The sequence below is a fragment of the Theobroma cacao genome, chromosome 7 (genome assembly GCF_053813885.1).
Source record: "Theobroma cacao isolate CCN51 chromosome 7, ASM5381388v1, whole genome shotgun sequence".
Lineage (NCBI taxonomy): Eukaryota > Viridiplantae > Streptophyta > Magnoliopsida > Malvales > Malvaceae > Theobroma > Theobroma cacao.
The window spans coordinates 12106808-12133133 of NC_142645.1; the positions used below are offsets into that span (position 1 = coordinate 12106808).

The 26326-nt window shown below is 32.4% G+C and overlaps 1 protein-coding gene and 1 pseudogene across 2 annotated transcripts in view; both read right to left on the bottom strand.

Annotated features, from left to right (window-relative positions):
• Nucleotides 1–9660: 9660 nt before the first annotated feature.
• LOC148761685 (kinesin-like protein KIN-14R) overlaps nucleotides 9661–26326 on the bottom strand; it is a 61366-nt gene continuing 44700 nt past the window's right edge. Inside the window, exons 4-5 of the mRNA XM_088808044.1 lie at nucleotides 10037–10200; nucleotides 9661–9948 (exon numbers count right to left, since the gene is read on the bottom strand). Coding sequence (XP_088664170.1) covers nucleotides 9808–9948; nucleotides 10037–10200 — 305 coding nt within the window. The 3' untranslated portion in view covers nucleotides 9661–9807. The remainder of the gene's footprint in view (nucleotides 9949–10036; nucleotides 10201–26326) is intronic.
• LOC148761686 (kinesin-like protein KIN-14R) lies at nucleotides 10341–12045 on the bottom strand (annotated as a pseudogene). The gene is made up of 5 exons (XR_016027481.1): nucleotides 12020–12045; nucleotides 11748–11914; nucleotides 11358–11642; nucleotides 10619–10942; nucleotides 10341–10372 (listed from the first exon to the last, which is right to left on the bottom strand). The product of XR_016027481.1 is annotated as a kinesin-like protein KIN-14R (transcript).

Here is a 26326-nt window from a genome sequence, read left to right on the forward strand (position 1 = left end):
ATGTCTCAAATTTTAAAATTATAAATATGTATGAAATTGTAGACACCCTTTTTTTATAATAAAATAAAAAATTAAAAAAATAAAGAAGAGTCTAGAGATCTGCATGGCCTCCACAGTCAACAAATACGGAGCATTAAATGCTCCTTCGACGGTCGAGATTTGAAGATCCTTCTGGCATATTTGTTTTTGACTTAAAGGCCACCCAAAAATCATGCTGAACAGAGCATGATTGCCCTCTCTGATTGTCCAAAAATTTGGACAACTAGGTTCTATAAGAACCCTAAAAAAACTCTAGAGCTAAAAAAAAAAAAAATTTTGAAAATCAGAAAAAAAAACCATTTTGCCAAAAAAAAAAAACCACCAGATTCCAACCAAAAAGAAACAACCACAAATCAAAGAAAAATCCTAAATTCTATCAGCCAGCTACCCTAACCACAATAGAAATCAACCAAAAAAAAAAAGAGAGGTTTGGGTTAAAGGCCCCGATTCGGCCAAACCCAGATCTGGTGGTCAGATTTGAGCGGCGCCGAAGGGTGAGAGAGTGAGATATGGTTGGCGGAACAAGAGGGGAGAAGGAAGAGAGAGGCCGATAGACGGGGCAAAGGCCACCGAAGGGAGAGAGAATAGAAATCGGCGGGCATAGCGAGAGAGAAAGAGAGAAAGAGCCGATCGTCGCGGCACCAGATCTGGCGAAAGGTGGCCTGTAGTTTCTGAAGGTTGTCACCGATAAGGGGTTTTTGGGGTAGAGAGAGAACCAGCAGTTAGAGAGAGAAATAAAAGAGGGAAAATGACAAGGAAATGAGAAAAAGAGAGTTTTATAGCTAGGGTTTGATAGCTTTGAAACGACACCGTTTTTGACCCACAAAGGATTCATTTTTGCTCCTTTAAATGGCACCGTTTTGGCACGCTAAGGGCTACTAGACAAAGGGGCCAAACGGTGCTTTGGAACAGACCGTAGGTCGGGCTGACTATTTGGGTCCATTTGACCCATAAAGGTAAACCTTTTTATACTCTTCTCAAATTTGTTGAGTGATTTAGGCTGGTTTATTATGCTGGTTCTTAGGATTATAGGTATGATTAGGATTTAGTAGTTTTAACTTAATGTTTTAAACTTCATAAATATTAAAATAAATTACCAATGGAAAAAATATAAAAAAATATATATGTACACATAGTAATAAAAGTGTTTAAGAGTGAAAAGAATATTTAAAATTAAGTAAATGAAGCATATATGCAAAACAAAGTAGATTGCTAAATAAAATAAGTTTATAGTGATAGATTTAGAGAACAAATATAAAAAAAATAAATAATAATAATAAATAAATGAAATAAATGGTAGGCTAAAGATTTATATATAGATTAAATTAAGAAATTGGAAATTATTAGATTAAGTAATTATGATAAAATAGGCATGAAAATTAATCTTAGAAAATTAACTCTAAAAATATATCATGATATTAACTACAAGTATAATATACCGATGATGGGATATTCGTACGGAACGCGAGAAGTCACAATTCTGAAAGAATTTCCTTAGGTTGAGAATTTCGATTAAGACTCTACCAGTATGATGGGAGGGTCCTAATTCAGAATTCTAACGTTTTCAATTTTAAATAAAATAAAAAATTATATATACTCAATCACCAATTAATCAAAAAAAATATATAAAGAAATGAGAAACCAATGATAACAATAAATTTGTTAATCATAAATAAATAACGTATATGATGAAATGGAAATAGTTATACAAAAACAACAAATAAATGTAAAATATTTTGTTCATGATAAGTAAGCTCAAAGAAAAGTATTAAATAAGGAATGAACATTGAATTTATGAGTGTTTCGCGTATCATGGTTGCATTGTTAAATGTTATGGCATATAGATATATTCTGTATATGGGTATAAACTCCGATGATGGGACTTTCCGAGGAAGCTTGCGAAGGCGAATTTCTCCGGTAAACTCCCTAGGTGAGAAGATACCTCCGGATCCCACCAGTATGATGGGAGGGTTCGGAGAAATATCTTTAATAAAAAGGCTTTTACCCGTATTAGGATTTGCATTCATGACAACATTTTTTACTTGCAAATGACTATCCCGATGATGGGATCTACCTAGTAAACTTGCGAAGGCGAGTTTCTAAGGTATTTCTCTAGGTGAGAGAATACTTCTGGATCCCACCAGTATGATGGGCGGATTCGGAAAGTACGCTCAATAAAAAGATTTTTGTTCGACATCATCCCGATTTTGTGCCATGCATTTCACAATTGCATCACGTGTATGCCAAACTTGTAAAATATTTTGACTTGATTAATAGAATAAAGAATATAATAAATAAATAATAATTAAGGAAACGCAAGAATAAGATTAAAGGGGTTAAGATAATATATGATTACATGGTACTGTTCGTGGAACGGGCGTCATAGGGGTGCTAATCTTCCCTGTGCGTAACCGTACTCCCGAACCCAACTCTAAATATAATACGTAGACTAGTTTATTATTCTTTCGACGGACCTAAAACCAATTTAAGATTTCATCGAATAGAACTAATTTAATAGGCGACCAATCACACCTAGATAAACAAAAGATTGGTGGCGACTCCTAAATATTTTATTTTCGCCCACGTCTAGCGGTCGGGTTCCCGGACCCAGCACGTTACGACATAAATTAATTTAATATTTACAATTTTATACATGAAAAAGAAAAGAGTTATGACACGTTAATTGAAAATTCCTAAAATATCAAAGGGATTTTGGTTTTTGTAATTTCCTTTTAGTAAATGTGATGAACAAAAAGACATTTTTGAATTTACAGCTTGTTTTTTTGAAGAAAAAGTGGATTTTTAGCACGTGTCTAATCACTAGACCTTATATGCATGTCAATAAAATTTATGTATATGTCGAAAATGTGACGTATATTTAATGGTGAATATTGAATATATACCAATAAATTCATTTTGTTGATTGAAAAATCTGTACTAAATTAATTACAAACATATAGGTCCCTGCTTGAACAGCACTGTAACTCCAAATGGACACTAAGAGATTAACAAATAAGCTAGTAATTAAGCTACTGTTTTAGGGGCGTTCACACCAATCACTTAATTGTGAATTTTTCAGTATATTTGATTGTAATGGTGGTGATTAGATTTTGATGTTTCCAATATATACCTTTTCACATCACAATATGCTATTGAATTTAAAATTTATTTAGATTTTTTTAGTTGATACTTATATTATTTGCTATTTGCTTAACCTTAATAAAACTCATAATGATCAATTATTTTAAAGTCAAAGGTGAAAGTGAGACCAAGCAGAGGATCAATGTCATACCCTCTTCCTCCTAAATATCTAATGTTCTAAATAGTTTTGTGTGGCCTTATGAATCAAAGCTTTCTCTAAATAGTTTTGTCCAATAATAATAATAAAGTAATTTTAAGTATATCTAGGTAGTGTTGAACTGTGATAAGGGCTAAACCCTTTCTCAATCACACTTTTCGTGCCTTTATATTACATTTTTATAGTGTTTTACAAGGTTAATTAAAGGCATTAAACAAAGAAGTAAAAGTTGGAATCTGATTCAACTTTGTAACCAAGACTTTGATTCTTCCTATTTTTTTCTCGTCTGTGCAAAGATTTATTTTTTTGCTTGGTCAAAATAAAAATTTATTAATAGTGAAAGCTGAAGCATTATTAAAATCTTCATAATGAAATTAATCATAGAAATACAGACAAAATACATTAAAAAAAAACCAAAGTCCAAAATAATGACAAACCACTCAAAAAACCATCTCAACACAAAGTTACCACCAGACATAAAACATTTCATCTCGATCAACACCAAATTTAACAAAAGAGTCCACCAAAACGTTAGCTTCTCTAAAGTTATGTAGAAAAACAATGCCACCGATAATTTTCCTTAAGTTGTCAATTTCATTAAAAAAGTATCAATTGTCCCATAGTCTAAATTTCTCATTGCACATCTAGGAAATTGTCACATTGGAATCAAATTCAACAGTCATAGTTTTCGAACCAACCTAATTTAGTGAAATAAATAGCTACAATGCATAATTTTCCATCGATAGTTTTGTTCCAATGAAATTTCGTTAGTAGTTTTCCTCAGAATTTTGTCAGTAATTTAATTTAGTTATGATCAATAATAAGTAATTTCATCAAAACCTACGGAATTCTGTCAGTACTGTAGTCATTACTTATAGATTTCTATTAAAAATTCCTAACGAAATTTTGTCGAGGATTTATTCATTATCTATGGATTTTCATTGGAAATTACCAACAAAATTTTGTTGATAATTTAATCATTATATGTGGAGTTCTGTAGAAATTACCAATGGAATTTCCTCAGTAATTTAATTTTATAATCATCAATAATTATGTTTGTTAGTGATATATGGTTAGAGACTAATAAAATTTCCCTTGACCATGCAATAAAATGAAAAAGACTTTATTTTTTACCGTTTAAAGTTGAAGAGAAGGCAAAAATCTTGAATTAGAAAAAATGTTTCAGTAGTGAAATAGAATAAAAAAGAATTGATTTTCTTTTTCAGTGTTATGCTGAAACCAAATATTTCCTAACACCATTATTAATGAGAAGAAACATGATGGTGCTTTTTAGAAATTGAGATAGAGAAAAGGGTAGGAAATTGCTATAGAAGATCTCTATTCAAGTTTAAGTGGCATTATCTGTCCCACTATTATAGTAGGAATCTTGACTAAGACTTGATCTTTTATTTTGGTCCATGAATCATTCAAAGTTTAATGTGGCTTGAATGCAATTGGAACGGGCATTCTCCATTTAGAAAATGTGGTGTTCCAAGTTCAATAACTGAATAGACAAGATTGAAATTTCTTTATATATCTCAATGTTGTAATACTGACCACTAAACATTGTCTCAGATGCGATCGTAGTTGACTCATGCTCTTTCACACGCCCTTTTGGCTTAACACAGGCTCAGTTAAGGCCTCGAACCTATGTGGACCTTATGATGTGGTTAGGGTAACAGGGCCATGAAAACCACACAATAGTGCTATAGTAACCAACCCACAAAGTACCGACTTTTGGCATTAATTCTACGCAATGGCACTAAGCAATGGTCAATAAAAGAAATCCATGAGATTTCTGATGCAGAGTATCCACTTGAGTGGCAATTGCAAAGCATATGACTCATGTCATTGCTTACTAGGTGTGAGCAGTGGATTCAAACTCAAAAACAAACTGAGAGGAGAGAGCAGCCAAATAAAGAAACTTTAGAAAAGCATACTTTCTATTTCGCTCAATATTTTACAATATAGAACTTTGGTAACTAACACTTGATCCTTATCAGTGACGGAGTTGCCTTATATAAGCATTACAAGACTACACAACAACAAACTAGCCGTTATTTGTGATAGTGACTTGATAAGACTAAAGTTACATTATATCTTACATTATTGGTGCACACCTTTCTAAAAAGCATTAAGATAAAATATAGAGACAAAAATAAGGGAATTGATTCTTTTTCACTCCTTTTGAGGCAACATTATTTTTGAGGAAGCATCGGATTCTTTTTTCTCTATCTTGATGCAATTATTTGTTGATGACTTGGCACACTCGAATAAGAACTAAAATTTAGATTTTTTGGACTGTGGATTTTTGGGTTTTCATGGGCTTTTTATGGGCTGTCAAATGGAAAGTTAAGATGGCTATTGTCCGCTCTAGGGGAGAAGTTGTAGTCAAATATTTGTTCAAGGGATCTATTTGTTGTTTTCATTTCATCTTCAGAAGATACTTCTTCACCTTTGCTAGTGGACACCTCAGTTATTCTTGATTTTAGGCATAGTTCATTAACAGAGAAGTCTTTTGGATTGAAGTCATCACCTAGGTCATATGGATCATTCTTAAAGTCATAGGCATAGGGGTCTTAGGTTTGTCGAAAGTTAACTTGGGCTTTCGGCTTGGCTTCTTGAATCACAAGTACTTGCCAATATGGGTTCCATTGGACTAGATTAAACTTGGATAAATTAAACTTAAAGTCAGGGTCTAATGGTTTCATGGTTGGATTTTTGTGTTTGTCTTTGTGGATTTGTTTGTCAACTCGTAGCTGAGTGATGTAGCTTTCAAGATATTACTTGCAAGGTTTGTCATTAAGTTGGGGCCAGATTTCCATTGGAATTGCTCTGTTCATTTCATATAGTTGTCTTTGTATCTTAACATATTCCTAGAGATGGGTATGGATCTCATTATGGAGGGAATAAGGCTGGCTGGAGAGGATGGTCATATAAGAGAAGTATTGGATAGCATTTGTATAATTGCAAGGCCTATGGAATATGGTGAGAATATATTTATGATCCCTATTGAACTTCTGATACGTCATAAGCCATTCCTTTCGGGTTGAGATGGGCCTGAACCAATTAAGCAAATATTGAAGGTGATCATGGTGTAGGTCAAAGATGTGTTTATTAGATCAAAATATGTTGTCATGAAATTTGTTGAAAGTACCCATGAGGAGGTCAAATGGAAATTCTATGGAAACATAATATACGTGACAGAAATACCAAAGGAAACTAAGGGTTTCTTTGGGGAAAGTTATCCAATGCCTCATAGGAAAACGTAGTGGGTGGATGAAGGGATATATGGGACGGATTCGTATGGGCTGGATTAAACTATCACCAAAACGTCTAATTATTTGACTCAGATATTTCATCAAGAGTGGGTAGGCATGGGTGTGAAAGGAATGTGTTGTAATGAGAGTGAAGAGCTCTTATGGGAGCTTGTCTAGTGGAAGATTTTCTTCTATAACTGGAAGATCTTTTGGATTAAGGGGTATGGGATGTTAGGTTGGGGAGAGTTTGAAGAGGAGGGAGCATCTCCAAATGGTTGGTAAAGGGGTTTCACCATTACGATGATTGGGAGTATTTTGGATAAAGAGGGATTTTGGATAAGGGGACTTGGTCAAGATAGCATATCCAGGAGGACATTGTCTTTGCCTTTTATATGTTTGAAGGAGAAAGAGTATTGTGAAAACCACCATGCCCATCGCAATAACTATGCGTTAGGGAGAGCTTTCTTTTTGAAACTCAGCATGTTCTCAAAGGTTGACATGTTTGATTCCACAGTAAATTGATGTCCTATCAGATGGAACTCGAACTTCTGTATGCCATTCTTGACAGCAAGAATCTCTTTAAAAGTGGAGTGGTAGTGTATCTTTGAGTCTTTGAAATTTTCACTTTTATATCTGCATACCTTTCTTTATCCATTAGATTCTTTGAGTAGGATTGCGAACCAATAGTGATTGCTTGCATAAGTTTGGAGTATTCTTTTCCTTTGGGAGGGAATTTGCAGTGCTAGAAGTGACTTAGCCAAAGATTTGAGGATCTGTATGGTTTTCATTTGCTTCCTTGTCCACTGTTCGGGAGAGTCTTTCTTTAATAGTGATCTTAGTGGACTTGTAATCTTTGAAAGATTAAGGATGAATTCACTCATGTAGTTAACAATTTCGAGGAACTCTTGAACTTGCTTTTTTGTGAGTTTTTCATCTGGAAAGAATTGAAGTTCTTAGCCAATGTGTGGCTACATAATATATTGTCCATTTTTTAAGTGCATACTAAGGAAGTCAATTTTCGTAGCGCCTAATGTCATCTTTTTCTCAAATAACATTATCCCATAGTACTAGACAACCAAGGCCGGCCCTTGGGTGAAGCCACCCAAGCAAGGGCTTTAGGCCCCCAATTTGGAGAGGCCTCAAATTTGGAAAGGCTCTATAATTTTATAATATAATTAATTATATTAAAAATATATAAAAATAAAAATAATTAATAAAATTATCTATTTTCTCATTTCCTTAATTATGTGCTTAATAAATCTCAATTTTCTATCGCTTTTTAATTTCGAAAATGCTATTAATTCTCATCATTTCTCTTATTTCCAATCTACTAACTGTCATTTGTATTTAATCATCTCTAATAGTTATTTTTTTCTCACTTATTTCTTCTATTTTCAATCAACATATTTAATAAATTTTAACAGCTATTTTTTCCCTATAAATAAAACCAATTATTTTTTTTAATGTATAATATCTAGTTTTGAATCCTTATTTTCTCATTTGTTCTTTCTTCCTTCTTCCTTTTAACTTTAATTTTCCTCTAAAGAATAAATAAGAAGTCTGCTATGTTATTATCTTCATAAAGTCGTGAACCTTATTTACGGTTTGTAATAAGTATTTAACAATTAAGTACTATTGTTCTAATTTTTACAAAAATTTTACTTTAATTTATAGTTTATATTATATTATTATATTGTCTTTATTTTATGTGATAGTTGATTTATTTGAATTAAAAATTTTGATTGTTGATTTATATTAGTCATTTAAAAAATATATGATACTTGTTTTAGGCCTTTAAGTTTATTGGGCCGTCCCTGTGGAAAACGTTTCGGAATCCTTCCAATAGGTATCTGTGACTTGTCTCTTCAGGAGAAAACAGTAAGATATTGCCAACATAGATAAGCGCGTTCTCTAATATTAGGCTGAATATCTTTGTCATTACTTTCTAAAATAGAGACAGTGCTATCTTCAATCTGAAGGGTATTATTGTCCATTGAAAATGGTGTTGTGGGATGCAAAACATTGTTTTGTATCACTTTGACTGGTTGATTCCAAGTTGCCAAAATCTTGCTTTGAGGTCGAACTTGGAGAAAACCTTGGCATTAGACAAATTCGCGAATAATGTTTTCTTGTTGGTAGTGGGAACTTGTCATATGCTAGGAACAAGTTTAATGGCTTGTAATTGATGATCAATCGTAACTTGCCACGTACTTGCTCTAAGCGTTTGTTAACATAGAACACTTCGCATGACCATAAAAAAGTTGTGGGCTCAATTAGTCCTCAAGTTTGGAGTTGGGCACATTTTTCAATTGCTAGCTTGAGATGGTCTGGGTTCATGCCTAAGTGGCTGGCCTTTATTAGGTTGGCCAATTCATCTTTTTGAATGCCAGAGTGATGAAAAACTTTGGGTTTTTCCATAGTGGATTTGGACATTTCAAGAGGAAATCTGCATGACAATCTGCACAAGAAGTTAGGATCAACTTCTGTCTAATATATTCAAATTGGGACGGGTGCAGGGTCATGGTGAATAGGTTCGGTAGGAGTCTCCATGGTTGGAAGAATTGTCTACATTTAAGAGCGTTCCCGTTTAGCTTGAAACCTAGCTCGTCGGAGACAATATCAAATCCAACTACTAAGTCCTTGTGCGGTAGGGAGGAATCTACTATCCTCTGAGTTATTGAGATTCTTGGGAAAAACTCGATGGTAACTAGCTGGCTAATGAAGTCCGTTGCAAATGTGCTTTCATCTACTATTCTGAAATAAGTCTTTTGGTTTTTCCACAGTGATGAGGGTAAGACAATTGGGTTAGCAATCGCCTGTGCTACGCTTGTGTCGAAGAAAGTTGTAACTTGAATTGGAGGCGATACATCATCGATGTATATTCGAATAGGGGCTACTGGAGAGATCAGCTGTTGTGCTGTGAGATATTCCTGGATCGTCATGCAATCCACGGATGTATCTATTGAGTCATCATCATAATAGCTTGAATCGATTGATTCATCTAAGTTTGAGCCTAAATCTTGAGTTTTGATAACGAGCAAAGTTTATGGACTCTGTTCATCATTGAAGGAGAAGACTAATTCTAGATTATCGTCATCAGATAAATTGTATAATGTCACATATAAGGGAATTTGGAATTACAAATCAATTGCAGACTTGCAGCTCCACGAGCAAAAAGATATTGAATATTTTCAAGATTGTTTGATAAGTTTACACTGTGCAAACCTTGTCTTGCAGGTTCTTGTTTTTTAGGTCTTTATCCTTCATCTTCGAGTCTAAACCATGAATTGTTTCCTCCATCTTCCTGATTTGCAAATCGTTGACCTTCATTTCTTGCTTTGATTTCTCAACCTTTTAGGTTCAGAAAAGAATTGTCATTGGTAACGTCAAAATGATAAATTACGCTTAAGAAATGTAGCCAATAAGTTGCCGGTTGTACCATCTGTTTGCATCTTAGAAGTTCTGAGTAGTCCATTTGCTTCTTTGCCGGACCCAAGTCTATCCCTCTCACTCTACTTCCAAAGTTCAGAGAGCATAGGGCCTCACCAAGGTCATTCTCGTGAGGACTGATTTGTACAAACATGAGTGTCTTTGAATCTCCTCCTAACAGACATAAACCTAATTATCAGGCTTTTTACTTCTATCTCTGTAGAAATTCTATAAAAAGAAATAACAGACGTTTGGCCATGAAAGTAAAAAATGAAGGAAATTTTAAAACTTGACTTGTTTTTATCATATATGTCAGAGTCTTGAAGCAAGTGTAAGCTTCGAATTCCTGCATGATTAAAGTACAGTTAAGTTTTAAACCTATGAAACACTACTGATTTCTATGTTCTTAGTAATTTAGAAGTACTCATCTCCGTATTTTTATAACCTGAAAGGAATATGAGGGCTTTTAGTAGCAAGAGCAGACATGACATCAAGTGCAGTCAAGGATCTGTTAACATTTTGAGTTTCCTGGAGTCTTTCCCCATGCACTTCAGTTTTTGCTACTCGTTCACTTCCAGCTAGGTCCACCAACCATAGATTGCTCTTTGTGCATTCCCCATTCAACAAATTCTCTCCCTGAACCATCACACAATGTATGCTGCATAAAGAGTGACCCATAAGCTGGCATTTAGCTGTGTTTAAACACATTTTGTGCGACAAGTACTGAATTTAAAATCAACTGTGACAGACAGATCAGTGGGATCTACTGCTATGCTAATTGGCATTGGTTGAGCCAACAGCCCTTGCATTACTGCCAGTCTTTAGGACTTCCCAGACCTCGTTCATGTTGTTTACATGCGCTTCAACGAGCCCTGGGACATCATGCATTCCTTCACCCACTTGCCTTATTTCAAGCCTACAAGTAGCCACACCAATGTGAAAAGAGTTAGCTATTTGAAATTTCATAAGAATGAGTAATCATTTATCAATCCTGAAGTCTCAGTCAGCAAAAGTTGCAAAGTTTAGATCACCAATATTACACAATGAATTTTGCTAGGGACAAGCACAAAATTTTATCAGTTTATGATTGAGTGTTCAAGGAAAATTCTTTCTCTAACACCTGAAATAAAACCAAAAAGAAAATTCTGTTCTAAAAACATTTTAGCATGAGGATAATAAAAAGAATTGATACCATTTGACACAGTTAATTCCTCATCAGGATGAAATAGCAACAAAACAATGTATGAAACTCATCTAACAAAAGTTGGCATAACCAATCCGGAAAAGTAAAAAAATGTCAAAGAAAAAAGGCTAAAACAAAATTACCCAACCTTTTGGGCACTGTGCCTTGCTGAGAGCCTGAAACCAGTTAATCTTTTATTTGTTCATTGTGTACTTCTACGACACCGACTGATATATCATATCGATATAACTTCTGCCGCACATTAATTATGCGAAACAATTCCTCAAGAGTCCTAAAATTTACTCCACGGGCTTCTTTTGTACCCTCCATTATAAAAGTTTTTCCTGTCCCTGTCTGTCCATAAGCAAAATGCAGACATTGTAGCCATCTAGAACTGAGGTAGCAAATGGAGCTGTGTCTTGGAAAACATCAGCTAAAAGAAACAAGCAACAGAAGTAAATTATTAAAAATATTCACTGAAAGGAGCATTAGAAAAATTTTGCAGTGAGCCCAAAACAGCTACAAGAAATGGCATTACCTTGGTCTGCTTGAGGGCCAAAAACAGCATCAAACTTAAAGGTTTGCCTAGGAGCACCATTTGATAGTACAGTGAGTTCACCATCTTTCGCGGATTCAAAATCAACAGCCATTGAAGCTCCTGCTGCTATTTCTTCAGAATTTAGAGGCCTACACCGGCAAAAGACTCTGATGTTTCCTGCAACAAATGAAAATTTTGAGTCTCAAAATTTTCAACCTATTTCAGATTTTAATATGGAATATCGAATGTGGCTAACCTTTCAATTCTAGAACCTTGTTGTAGAGTTCTTTCCTTTCATTGATATCCTTGAAGCAATTCTTATACATGGATACCTCCTCTGATAGCTTGATGTGTTCCATTTTCATTATCTGCAAATTGGAACCTCTTAAAATTTTGAAATTAAAGTTCTAGCTTTGTATTAATTATAGATGCATCATTCCGTTGCAATTTTATACCTTCAATTTTCTGGTCATGTCCCTCAATGATGAGAACCATCTGCTCTTTTCTTTCACTTGTCCCTCAATTGCAAAGGATATAAATGGATATAACAGCTTAAGGTGGAAGGTCTACTCTCATTTCACTGGACATTCCTTTCTAGCTTTTCTTACAATCCACAACAATTAAAATCATAATCATTGAATGAAGAATTCCCAAACAATTACCTGCAAGAAAAATTTAATATTTGTTAATATATTTGTTTGGTATGAGAAGAATTGCCAGGTGTAACATTCTTTCACAGATAATAAATAGGATGACATATTCTTTCACTTCCCTCATTATGTGTCTAATATATCACAATTTTTTATCACTTTTCCATGTCTACAATGTTATTAATTCTCAACTATTTCTTATATTTTTTATCAACTAACAATTCTATATATTTAATGATCTTCAACAGTTTTTTTTCCTAGATATAAAATCATTTATTTTTTCCAATTTATAATATCCATTTATGGATTCTTTCCTCAGTTGGTCTTTCTTCTTTAACTTTAATAGAAAAGACTCATTTTCTTAATTTTAATAAAAAAGCTTTTGTTTGAATATATAATTTTTGGCTTTTGAGGTTATTTAGCTGTCCCTGGATGTAAATTTTTTTTTTTGTAACTGTACATTTGAATTTTAAAAAAATTTAAAGGATAAAAATAATTTGGATATACAATTTGCAATCTAATTCGTAAGAAAAGCAAAAACAGCATACTCTTATATATATATATATATATGTATGTATATTAATTATATCATTATATAGTTTTTTTTTCCTTAAAATTAAAACAAAAGGAAAATGAATAAATGAAGTGGCTAAAAGGGGATTCTTCATTCAACGACTAGGATTAGTTGTTGTGGATTGTAGGACAAGGTTGGAACGATTGTTCAGTGAAATGAGGGTAGGCCTTCCGCCATCTTTCATACAATCTTTTCCTTTAAAAGGAGAATAAATATAAAAGGGGACTCTTCATTCAACAACTATGGTTGCAATGATTAATTGTTTTTAGAATGAAGGAAAGGCAAATTTTCCAAATCCACACTCTTTCACACTATATATGTAGATTTGAGAACAACTTGATCATTATGTATATTTTATGAAATTTTACTAATTGAATCGATGTCTCTTAAATTTGTGACTCTAATTTGATCACTCTCCTTATAGTAGTATAAATTATTCAAAATTTTCAACTATTGTGAATTTATGTTAGAAAACAATTGAAACTCCAATTTTCCAGATGAAAACTATGGCCCTGATGGTAAGAAATTGATGAATTAATGGCTCGATGCTACTACTGTGCGTTTCCCTATTGTGAAGTACTTGAGGCCTTAGTCTTGGAAATTTTTTAAAAAAACAAGAATTGGAGTAATTTGCATCATTAGCATCTATGACCTTTCATGATGTTTGGTTTTCATTTCTAATATAAAAATTTTAAGTTTTTTAACTGCAACATTTTGAATTTATTTGAAATATATCAATCAGAAAAATCTTGAATTAAGAAAAAAATGTTTCAATAGTGAAATAGAATAAGAAAGAATAGACTCTCTTCTTGGGTGTTATGTTGAAACCAAATAAGTCCTAACACCATAATTAATGAGAAGAAACATTGTGCTCTCTAGAAGTTGGGATAGAGAAGGGGGTAGGAAATTGCCATAGAAGATCTCTATTATGATAATAATAATGATGGTTGGAACATGGAAATCTAGAGATTGGCGGTCCAAACTTTGGAGTTCTCTTACTCTTTATGACTTTCAATAATAATTTCTTTGCGTTTCTGAGGACTCTTTTCAAAGCAGAACTTTATGTAGTTTGCTGGAAATATAAGTTTCATTTTGGCAACTGGATAGCTGGAAATGCATAAGAGACAATTTAGGTTATCATCTGTAAGCTTTGCTACACACTTGCCCTTTGTGCTTCTTATATAGGTTTATAAGTTTAATATTAGATTAGACGAAAGAAATAACAGGCAACTCTGTATGATGAACTTTAAAGCCAGCCTTGAAGTATGTTATCATCATGAAAGCGTATTCTTAAGCTTATAGAATGAGTAGCATAAATTCCTGTAGTGTTGACATATTGTAATACATCAAAAAGTGTAATTTATCATTTATAAATATGCGTATTTATATTATAATTATAATTAATATGTATTTATTACCATTATTTTAATATCTGACTAATTTGTAATTATTTTCATTGATTTTTTAGAATTTCAAATGTCAAATATATTATAATATTTTTCAATATATCTAATTTTAATTTAATGTCCTTAATCACTATTTTATCGTCTCAGCACATCTTTAGCAGTGTTTTACCAAACACATCGCCTCACCATTGCAGTTCCATTCTTCTGAACTATGACTGCCAATCTCTTAGCTCCACCATCACTACTGCTTCTCACCGGCGGAGTCTTAGGTGGTGGCTAAGGCCATGAGAGACTTGGAATGCCAATCACACCAACTACAACTTTTTTCAGCTTCAAACTGAATATGGTGATTATATTCTGCTTGCATACCTCATATAAGTAGAAAATCCTTTGTTGACTTGGGAAACACGTTTCTCTTTTTGCTTCCAACGTGACCAAGGGGGGCATGGTGCTTTCTCTTTGTAATTATTTTGGACCCTCCATCGCCTACCCAATTTAAGTTAGTGGCCCTTCTAACATATAAGGTTTAAAAAATAAGAATAATTAATGCCCGCAATCATGCCACCAAGACTTGACTCATGCCCTTGTTATCCACAAGATTGAGTATTCTCACACCTACTATTAGGATGGAAGCAAAATTTTTTGTAACTATGCATTTGAATTTTTTTAAAAATTTAAAGGATTAAATTAATTCAGATATATAACTTATGATCTCATTAGTAAGAAAAGCGAAAACAACATATATATTTTTATTTATTTACTTTATCATTATATATATTTTATGAAATTTTATAGACTAAGTCGATGTCTCTTAATTCATGACATCAATTTGATCACTCTTGTTATAATAGTATAAATTATTTAAAATTTTAAAAGATTATAAATAAAAAAAATAGAATTACTGCAAATGAAAATGAAATATCGTAAAAATATAACAAACTAATATGAAATTTATTTAGAGAATTGCATGTTGAAGTTAGCAATATTATTGCTATCAACGAATAATTTTGTTTTTTTGAAAATCATGATTTATTTATAATGAAGAATAGATTATTGATAAAAACTAATTATCAAATTAAAAAAATAAAAGAAATAAAAACTAATATTTTTAGAATCAGTACTCTCTCTTTCATCTATTATGGGTAGTGCTATAATTAATTAATAATAAAGGATCACATTTTACCTCTTTTAAAAATCTGAGTTGAAAGAAGAACGTGGAAAAGCTTGAAAGGATTGTTGAGAGAAATGAGAGTTATCATCTCGTTGTGTAGTGTTATCATCAAAATGTTAGGTCATATAAATCAAAGACAAAATTTTAGCATTGATAATCATTATTATTAAATTGACATCTGATACAAGTATAATGATTAAATTCATTAAAATCAAAATAAAGGGACTCAAACATGTATAACGGAAATAGGAGAGAAGCCAATTTCAAAAAACGCTCAAAACCGTTTCTTTTTTATGATTAAATATTCTTTCTTTTTATTATTTATAACTATTTATTGTAATATATCAAAAGGTATATAATTTGTTTCTTCTAAATACGTGTATTTATGTTATGATTATAATTAATATGTATTTGTTGCCATTATTTTAATATCTGAATAATTTGTAATTATTTTCATTGATTTTTTTAGAATTTTAAATGTCAAATATTATAATATTTTTCAATATATCTAATTTTAACTTAATGTCCTTAATCATTATTTTATCTTCTCACCAAATCCCTAGCAATCAGGTCGTCTCATCATGGCAGTTCCATTCTTCTTTACTATTACTACCAATCTCTTAGCTCCACCATCACCGGCAGAGTCAAGATGGTGACTAAAGCCATGAGAGATTTGGAAAGCCTCAAACTGAAAATGATGATTAAATTTCTGCTTGCATGTCTCATATAAGTAGAAATTCCTTTGTTGACTTGGGGAAAACGTTGCTGTTTTTTCTTCTAACGTCTCCAAGGGGGGGCATGGTGCCTTCTTCTTTGTAATTATTTTGGGGCCTCCATTGCCTACCCAATTTAAGCTAGTGGCTTGTTTAACATATAATAAGGTTTAAGACATAAGAATATGAAACCCGAGACTTGACTCATGACCTTGTTTTCCACGACATTGAATACTTAATTATCTAGCCTTTCTCATACCTACTATTAGGATGGAAGCAAAATTTTTTTTAACTATACATTTAAATTTTAAAAAATTTAAAGGGTAAAAATAACTTATATTAGATATAGAATTTACAATCTCATTCGTAAAAAAAAAAAATAAAAACAACATATTTATTTATATATATATTTCATCATTACGTATATTTTATGAAATTTTACGGATTGAATCGATGTCTCTTAATTCACGACCCCAACTTGATCACTTTTGTTATAGTAGTATAAATTATTCAAAATTTTCAACTATTGTGAAGTTATGTTAGAAAACAATTGAAAATCCAATTTTCTAAATGAAAACTATGGCCCTGATGGTAAGAAATTGATGAATTAATGGCTCGATGCTACTACTTTGTGTTTCCCTATTGTGAAGTACTTGAGGCCTCAGTCTTGGAAATTCTTTAAAAAATGAGAATTGGAGTAATTTGCATCATTAGCATCTTTGACCTTTCATGATATTTGATTTTCATTCCTAATATAAAAATTTTATTTTTTTTATCCAAAACATTTTGAATTTATTTTAAATATATTAATTGGAAAAATCTTGAATTAGAAAAAATATTTCAGTAGTGAAATAGAATTACAAAGAATAGATTCTCTTTTCGGGTTTTATGTTGAAACCAAATAAGTCCTAAACCAAATAGTCCACAGGGTTTTCTCCCTCAGCTACAGTGTTAATATATCACTTACTTTCCATACATTGGGGTTGGAGATGATTAATAAATTTGAAGGTTTTACTCTGAAGCTGATGGATCCAGAGATTTTTCTCCCTCAGCTCCAGTCAAGTCATGGTAGCGTGTTTGTTTAGGGTTGAAACTTTAATCGTCATTTGCAATATATAAAGAGCGTAAAGACCTGCCGTGGTAATTAATTGACATTTAATTAATTAGCAGAAATCTGTCCCAACTCTCAATTCATTAGCACAAACCAAGACACTTAACAGATAAGGTGTAGGACATATATATATATGTCGTCATTGTCACAACTCCAAAAATTTGTATTCCTATAAGTCAATCAAGTCTTTCAAAGGCTAATTTATAAATCTCTATGTATTGGTTTTAGTCCATTTGTGGGGCTGTGAAGAACAGTGCAGTCCGTTCTGGGCAGTTTGATTTTCCTTTTTTGATGTTTTGTGGTCTTGGATGAAGTCCATGTATTATGTGTCTCCCTTCTTCATAAAAAAAATGCAGAGGAGAGGACTAATACAACACTTTTGACATTGAAATAATTTATTCAAAAAGAAAAGCATTAAAACTAACAATGGATTTACATTTTCCACCCAAACCCCTAAAATTATCAAATTAAAAAAATAGAAGAAATAAAAACTATTATTCTTAGAATTATAGTCACTACTCTGTCCTTTCAATATCTCTTTCCCCTATTATTGGTAGTGCTATAATTAATTGATAATGTAGGAACTTTTAGTTTACTAGTTAGTCTAAGAATAAAATTTGGTAGATCAATTACTCAAAGAATAGAAGACTAGTTGAGAGTCACGAGCATGATAACATTCTGTCTCTTTCAAAAATTTGAATTGAAAGGAGAAAGAGGAAAGCCACCAAGAATTATTCAGAGAAATGAAAGTAGACTTTCTGCCATCTTTCCTACAACCTTGGGGTTTAATGAGCAGAGCATTAATCCTAGAGCAATTGAGGACTTCTCATTTTTCTTTTTATCTTTTCCAGAGCATTAAAAAGAAAAAGACTTTGTTTTTTTTTTCCTTTTATGGTTGAAGAGAAGGCAAAAATCTTGAATTAAGAAAAAAGTTTCAGTAGTGAAATTAATAGAATAAGAAAGAATAGATTTCCTTTTTGGTTGTTATGTTGAAACCAAATAAGTCCTAACACCATTATTAATAAGAAGAAACATGATGGTGCTATTTACAAGTTGGGATAGAGAAAGGGATAGGAAATTGCTATAGAAGATCTCTATTCAAGTTTAAGTGACATTACTGTCCCACTATTATAACAGGAATCTTGACTAAGACTTAATCTTTCATTTTGGTCCATGAATCTGTCTTTGTTTAACGTGACTCCATTTACAAAATGTGGCATTCCAAGTTCAATAACTGAGTAGACAGGATTGAAATTTAAAACAATTTATTTTTGGTTCAAAATAAAGAAGTACAATTATGAGAAGAAAGATTCAAACACTGTTCTTTAGCTATTAGCCAAACTTAAATTGTTAATTAAATATAATTTTTAATTGTACATTTAATATAATAATATAATATATGAGAATTATAATACAAATTATTTATGAAATTTTTAAATTTTATGAATAAGATTAAAAGGTTTTTACACGTCCCTGTAAGTTATATAGGGTGTCACGACCCGAAAGTTCCATCGAGCCCGTGACAACCGCCGCGACGTCCCGATAAACATTCCATTCATTGCCCGGAAAGCCAACCGAAACCTTGCAAGGCTTTAATATCAGTTTTCGCACCTCCCTTGTGAGCAACCGTTGCCAATTATCATGTTCTAAAAGATTTTAAGCTATTTCAACTTAAAACAATTAAAATAAAAATTTTCATCTCACAGGGGTATTTGGATCATTTTTCACTGAAAATTTTGAGATCAGCTAAAGATGTAGTAAGTAAGTACAAACCACATAATTCATAATCAAAAATAAATTTAGACATCTAAAATATTCGTTAAAGTGAAATTATAACTGTTAGAATAAAATAAAAATATTAAACAAAATATTCTATTTTATTGTAAAATAATATTTTTAGAACATTGCGTAAATAATTTTTTTACAGCGTAAACGCGAAATAAATTCCTACATACAGTAGTACGGGTAACCCAAAGTATAAAATCAAATTTACAGTGACACGTGGGTCCACGAATAACTAAAAGTATCAAAAGAAATGAACTTATAGTTTTTGGATGTGGCACGTCCAACCGTAGTCCTTGACGATATCAATTATCTATAATCTATTCTGAGCCTGTGATGGATGGAAAAGAGGATGGTGAGATTATAAAATCTCAATGAGTAAACAAACGTCACTCAAATATCTAAAGTCGAGTAAAAGGAGACTATTAAAACATTTCATCCAAATATGTTTTTCATAACATAAATATTCATTTCATTTAAAAACATTAACATGACTTATGAGTATCTTAAAACTTGGCTGATGCTAAAATCATTATCATACTCAGTTATCAAGGATACCTTGACAGAGGGCTATCCCAACTGAGTCCGCCAAGGCTATTAAAAAGTTATGTATGCATAAATCATGTTTTTATTTTAAAAACATAGCGGTTCCTTAGCGTTGGTTGAGTTCCCCCTCACGTGGTGGTTTAGCGTGAAGTGAACTCTAAAAGTTATACCTCGGGAGTTACCCTACTCGCCTCTCCAACCGAGGTAAAATATATCGGGATTCCGTGCCCCTCTAACAGGCTGGTCCACAGAAAACCCGCCCCCTGTAGCAGGTTAAACTCACCATACAATAAAATTTTGACAGCATGACAGGGCTAATATATTACTACCCAACCTGCAAGGGTAAAATAAAACAATTCATACAATTCATAAAACACAGCCCAGCCAGTCATGCCAATACAATAACAATGTAACATAAGCCATCAATTTAAACAATCAAATTGCCACAATTAGCAATCTCCGTGTACTCTATTTTTCAAAGTCATTATTAATTTCAAAACAATTTATAAATTAATTTCATTGAAACACATTTATTCATAAAACATGAAAATTTACTTTTTTTAAATCCATTTTTCCATAGAATCATGAAATCATCTAAAAATCACCCTAGATAATTAAAATGATAGTAAGTTTACTCACAATGTCTAGAATGTAGACTTTTGAGGTACTTTGTCTACTGGTCTTCGGATGCAATTTCCTTGCCTTTATCGGATGATTCACCACCTTGACACAGTACAAAATCTAAAAATTCACCACATTGGTACTAAATTGAAATTAAACTAATTTAGACTACTAATGCAAGATATGGAATGCAAAATGTCTGATTAATCGCTTAAATGTAATATTCGACCTAAGTCACACTATACTCGGTCTAATCTTCTAAAATCTCCAATTTAACTCCAAATCAATTCTTTTTACTTTCTACACTCCAATTATACTTAAATTACCTCAGTGACTGTGAATGAGGTTCAATTTATCAGTCCCGGGTCAATAATCACACATGTTTATATGTTGAGCAAAAATTCAGATTTTCACACCAAAATTTCCCATTTAATTTTCTAGCCTCACCAAACATCAAATATCACCAAAAATATCATGAAATATCATCAAATTCAGCCACAATATTCTCTCTAGAAAATTCGGCCATTGATGGATGATGGGAAAAATAAATTCTTTTCTTGTTGTTTTATTTCTAGACATGATAAACTAACTAAAAACACTAACATAACTTAGAATCAAATCAATCTAACTTCATTCTCTCTCCATACCCATTTGGTCAGCGATGAATTCACCATGACAACATGAAATTTAACCATGGAAAATAAGGAGAAATGCATGAGAAAGGTAGATCACAAGTCAAAATCAAGAAATTTTACCTTTGATTGCTTGATCCTTTGAAATCCCACACTTTTTTCTTCAATTTTCCCACCTAGGTTTTGTGTTTTTCCTTTCCTCTCTTTGTACTTACTATGGCCGGCCACATGAAGAGAAAATGGGATAAATAGGGGCTGATTTTTATAGAAAATAATAAAATATCCTTACTTGACACATGTCACATGCTTTTTAGTCTATTTTTCTTTTTTTTTTCTTTTTATACTTTAATAATTATGCTTCCATTCTCCACCACATGATTAGTCAAAGGTCAAAATGAGGATAAGGGAAGACCATGTGCTGGACAAGTGTCCTGGTGATGGAAAATTACGATTTTGCCCTAGGTTGGGAAAATTACCATTTTACCCCTATGCCCCAAAAAATACCGAGATTACAATTTTTCACTTCTCAACCTCAAATTATACTCCAATAAGTCAAATATGATCAAAATCTTTCAAAAAAAAAATTTCCATTTTGTCCTTGAGTGGCAAAATTACCATTTTGCCCCTAGATAGTGAAATTTTCGGTTTGACTCCAAATTGAGCTTCGAACTCCGAATCACCATTTTAAGTCATTCTAAGACTTTAAAATTCTCAATTTCACCTTAAATTCTCTATTTGATCTAGTTCGAGGCTTAGTTCAACTTAGTTACACTATTAAGTACATTATCGGCTTTTAACGATTTTCGGGGCTTTCTTAGCATGCAAACATGCTATCCGTCACATGCATGTCATGACAAGTATTTTATAAGGTCAGGCTTCATAGAATACATAAGGAATGGGTGATTTTCAAGCTTGATTCTTACACTAAACACCATAAATCATTGAAAACATCCATATAACTTAAAATCCAACCAAACCATCACCAAACTCTCTCTCTCTAGAATTCGGCCTTCATGGGTTTCATCATGCCAACTAAATTTTCAGCAATGGAAATAAGAAAATAAAGCATGGGTATGCTAGATCTCAAGCAAAAATTGAAAAATCATACCTTATCTCGCTTGATTCCTTGAAATTTCCACAATTTTTTCTTGAAATTCTCTTATCTAGGGTTTGTTCTAGTTTTTCCTTTCTTTCATTTTGTCTTGACCGAATATGGAGAAGAAGAATGGGATAAATATGGGCTGATTTTTTATAGAAAATAATAAAATATCCTTGCTTGACACATGTCACATGCTTATTAGTCCATTTTTCTTTTTATACTTTAATAATTATGCTTCCATTCTCCACCACATGATTAGTCAAAGGTCAAAATGAGAATAAGGGAAGACCATGTGCTGGACAAGTGTCCTGGTGCTGGAAAATTACTGTTTTGCCACTAAGGTGGCAAAATTACCATTTTACCCTTATGCTCCAAAAAATACCAAGATTACAATTTTGCACTTCTCAACCTCAAATTATGTTCTAAATAGTCAATCTTGATCAATCTTAATCAAAAATTTCATCCAACACTCACATCTTAACCTTGGGTGGCAAAATGACCATTTTGCCCCTAGGTCATGAAAATTCCAATTTGACTCCAAATCGGTCATCGAACTCCGAATCACCATTTTAAATCATTCCTGGACTGTAAAATTTTTAATTTCACCCTAAAAGCTCTATTTGATCTAGTTCGAGGCTTAAATCAACTTTGTTGTACCTCTTGGTACAATACCTACTTTTATAAATTTTTCGGGACTCTCCTAGCATGCAATCATGCTATCATCACATGTATGTCATAATAAGTATTTTATAAGGTCAGGCTTTACATAGGGTATGTAATAATTAAATAGACATATGACAATGGTCGAACTCCACTTGTAAAGTTGACAAAGCCCATCACTTTTGTATAGAACAATAGTCCATGTATGTATTGGTTTCTTTAAATTATATATGTCTCAAATTTTAAAATTATAAATATGTATGAAATGGTAGACATCCTTTTTTTATAATAAAATAAAAAATTAAAAAAATAAAGAAGAGTCTAGAGATTCGCATGGCCTCCACAATCAACAAATACGGAGCATTAAATGCTCATTCGACGGTCAAGATTTGAAGATCCTTTTGACAGATTTGTTTTTGACTTAAAGGCCACCCAAAAATCATGCTGAACAGAGCATGATTGCCCTATCTGATTGTCCAAAAATTTGGACAACTAGGTTATATAAGAACCCTAAAAAAACTCTGGAGCTAAAAAAAAAAAAGATTTTGAAAATCAGAAAAAAAAAACCATTTTGCCAAAAAAAAAAAAACAACCAGATTCCCACCAAAAAGAAACAACCACAAATCAAAGAAAAATCCTAAATTCTATCAGCCAGCTACCCTAACCACAATAGAAATCAACCAAAAAAAAAAAGAGAGGTTTGGGTTAAAGGCCCCGATTCGGCCAAACCCAGATCTGGTGGTTAGATTCGAGTGGCACCGAAGGGTGAGAGAGTGAGATATGGTCAGCGAAACAAGAGGGGAGAAGGAAGAGAGAGGCCGACAGAGGGGGCAAAGGCCACCGAAGGGAGAGAGAATAGAAATCGGTGGGCATAGCGAGAGAGAGAGAGAGAAAGAGCCGATCGTCGCGACACCAGATCCGGCGAAAGGCGACCTGTAGTTTCTGAAGTTTGTCACCGATAAGGGGTTTTTGGGGTAGAGAGAGAACCAACAGTTAGAGAGAGAAATAGAAGAGGGAAAATGAAAAGGAAAGGAGAAAAAAAGAGTTTTATAGCTAGGGTTTGATAGCTTTGAAACGACACCGTTTTTGACCCACAAAGGGTTCATTTTTGCTCCTTCAAACGGCGCCGTTTTGGCACGCTAAGGGCTGCTAGACAAAGGGGCCGGACGGTGCTTTGGAACGAACCGTAGGTTGGGCTGACTATTTGGGTCCATTTGACCCACAAAGGTAAACCCTTTTATACTCCTCTCAAATTTGTTGAGTGATTTGGGTTGGTTTATTATGCTGGTTCTTAGGATTATAGTTATGATTAGGATTTAGTAGTTTTGACTTAATGTTTTAAACTTCATAAATATTAAAATAAATTACCAATGGAAAAATATAAAAAAATATATATGTACACATAGTAATAAAAGTGTTTAAGAGTGAAAAGAATATTTAAAATTAAGTAAATGAAGCATATATGTAAAACAAAGTAGATTGCTAAATAAAATAAGTTTATAGTGATAGATTTAGAGAACAAATATAAAAAAATAAATAATAATAATAAATAAATGAAATAAATGGTAGGCTAAAGATTTATATATAGATTAAATTAAGAAATTAGAAATTATTAGATTAAGTAATTGTAATAAAATAGGCATGAAAATTAATCTTAGAAAATTAACTCTAAAAATATATCATGATATTAACTACAAGTATAATATACTGATGATGGGATATTCGTACGGAACGCGAGAAGTCACAATTCCGAAAGAATTTCCTTAGGTTGAGAATTTCGATTAAGACTCTACCAGTATGATGGGAGGGTCCTAATTCAGAATTCTAACGTTTTCAATTTTAAATAAATAAAAAATTATATATACTCAATCACCAATTAATAAAAAAAAATATATAAAGAAATGAGAAACCAATGATAACAATAAATTTGTTAATCATAATAATAAAAAATGTATAAAATACATATACAAATTATAATAACTACGTATAGTAAAAAATACGTGATCTAAAATATAAATAAATAAAGTATATGATGAAATGGAAATAGTTATACAAAAACAACAAATAAATGTAAAATATTTTGTTCATGATAAGTAAGCTCAAAGAAAAGTATTAAATAAGGAATGAACATTGAATTTATGAGTATGTCGCGTATCATGGTTGCATTGTTAAATGTTATGGCATATAGATATATTTTGTATATGGGTATAAACTTCGATGATGGGACTTTTCGAGGAAGCTTGCGAAGGCGAATTTCTCCGGTAAACTCCCTAGGTGAGAAGATACCTCGGATCCCACCAGTATGATGGGAGGGTTCGAAGAAATATATTTAATAAAAAGGCTTTTACCCGTATTAGGATTTGCATTCATGAAAACATTTTTTACTTGCAAATGACTATCCCGATGATGGGATCTACCTAGTAAACTTGCGAAGGCGAGTTTCTAAGGTATTTCTCTAGGTGAGAGAATACTTCTAGATCCCACCAGTATGATGGGCGGATTCGGAAAATACGCTCAATAAAAAGATTTTTGTTCGACATCATCCCGATTTTGTGCCATGCATTTCACAATTGCATCACGTGTATGCCAAACTTGTAAAATATTTTGACTTGATTAATAGAATAAGGAATATAATAAATAAATAATAATTAAGGAAACGCAAGAATAAGATTAAAGGGGTTAAGATAATATATGATTACATGGTGCTGTTCGTGGAACGGGAATCATAGGGGTGCTAATCTTCCCTGTGCGTAACCGTACTCTCGAACCCAACTCTAAATATAATACGTAGACCAGTTTATTGTTCTTTCGATGGACCTAAAACCAATTTAAGATTTCATCGAATAGAACTAATTTAATAGGTGACCAATCACACCTAGATAAACAAAAGATTGGTGGCGACTCCTAAATATTTTATTTTCGCCCACGTCTAGCGGTCGGGTTCCTAGACCCAGCACGTTACGACATATATTAATTTTAATATTTACAATTTTATACATGAAAAAGAAAAGAGTTATGACATGTTAACTGAAAATTCCTAAAATATCAAAGGGATTTTGGTTTTTGTAATTTTCTTTTAGTAAATGTGATGAACAAAAAGACATTTTTGAATTTACAGCTTGTTTTTTTGAAGAAAAAGTGGATTTTTAGCAAGTGTCTAATCACTAGACCTTATATGCATGTCAATAAAATTTATGTATATGTCGAAAATGTGACGTATATTTAATGGTGAATATTGAATATATACCAATAAATTCATTTTGTTGATTGAAAAATCTGTACTAAATTAATTACAAACATATAGGTCACTGCTTGAACAGCACTGTAACTCCAAATGGACACTAAGAGATTAACAAATAAGCTAGTAATTAAGCTACTGTTTTAGGGGCGTTCACACCAATCACTTAATTGTGAATTTTTCAGTATATTTGATTGTAATGGTGGTGATTAGATTTTGGTGTTTCCAATATATACCTTTTCACATCACAATATGCTATTGAATTTAAAATTTATTTAGATTTTTTTAGTTGATACTTATATTATTTGCTATTTGCTTAACCTTAATAAAACTCATAACGATTAATTATTTTAAAGTCAAAGGTGAAAGTGAGACC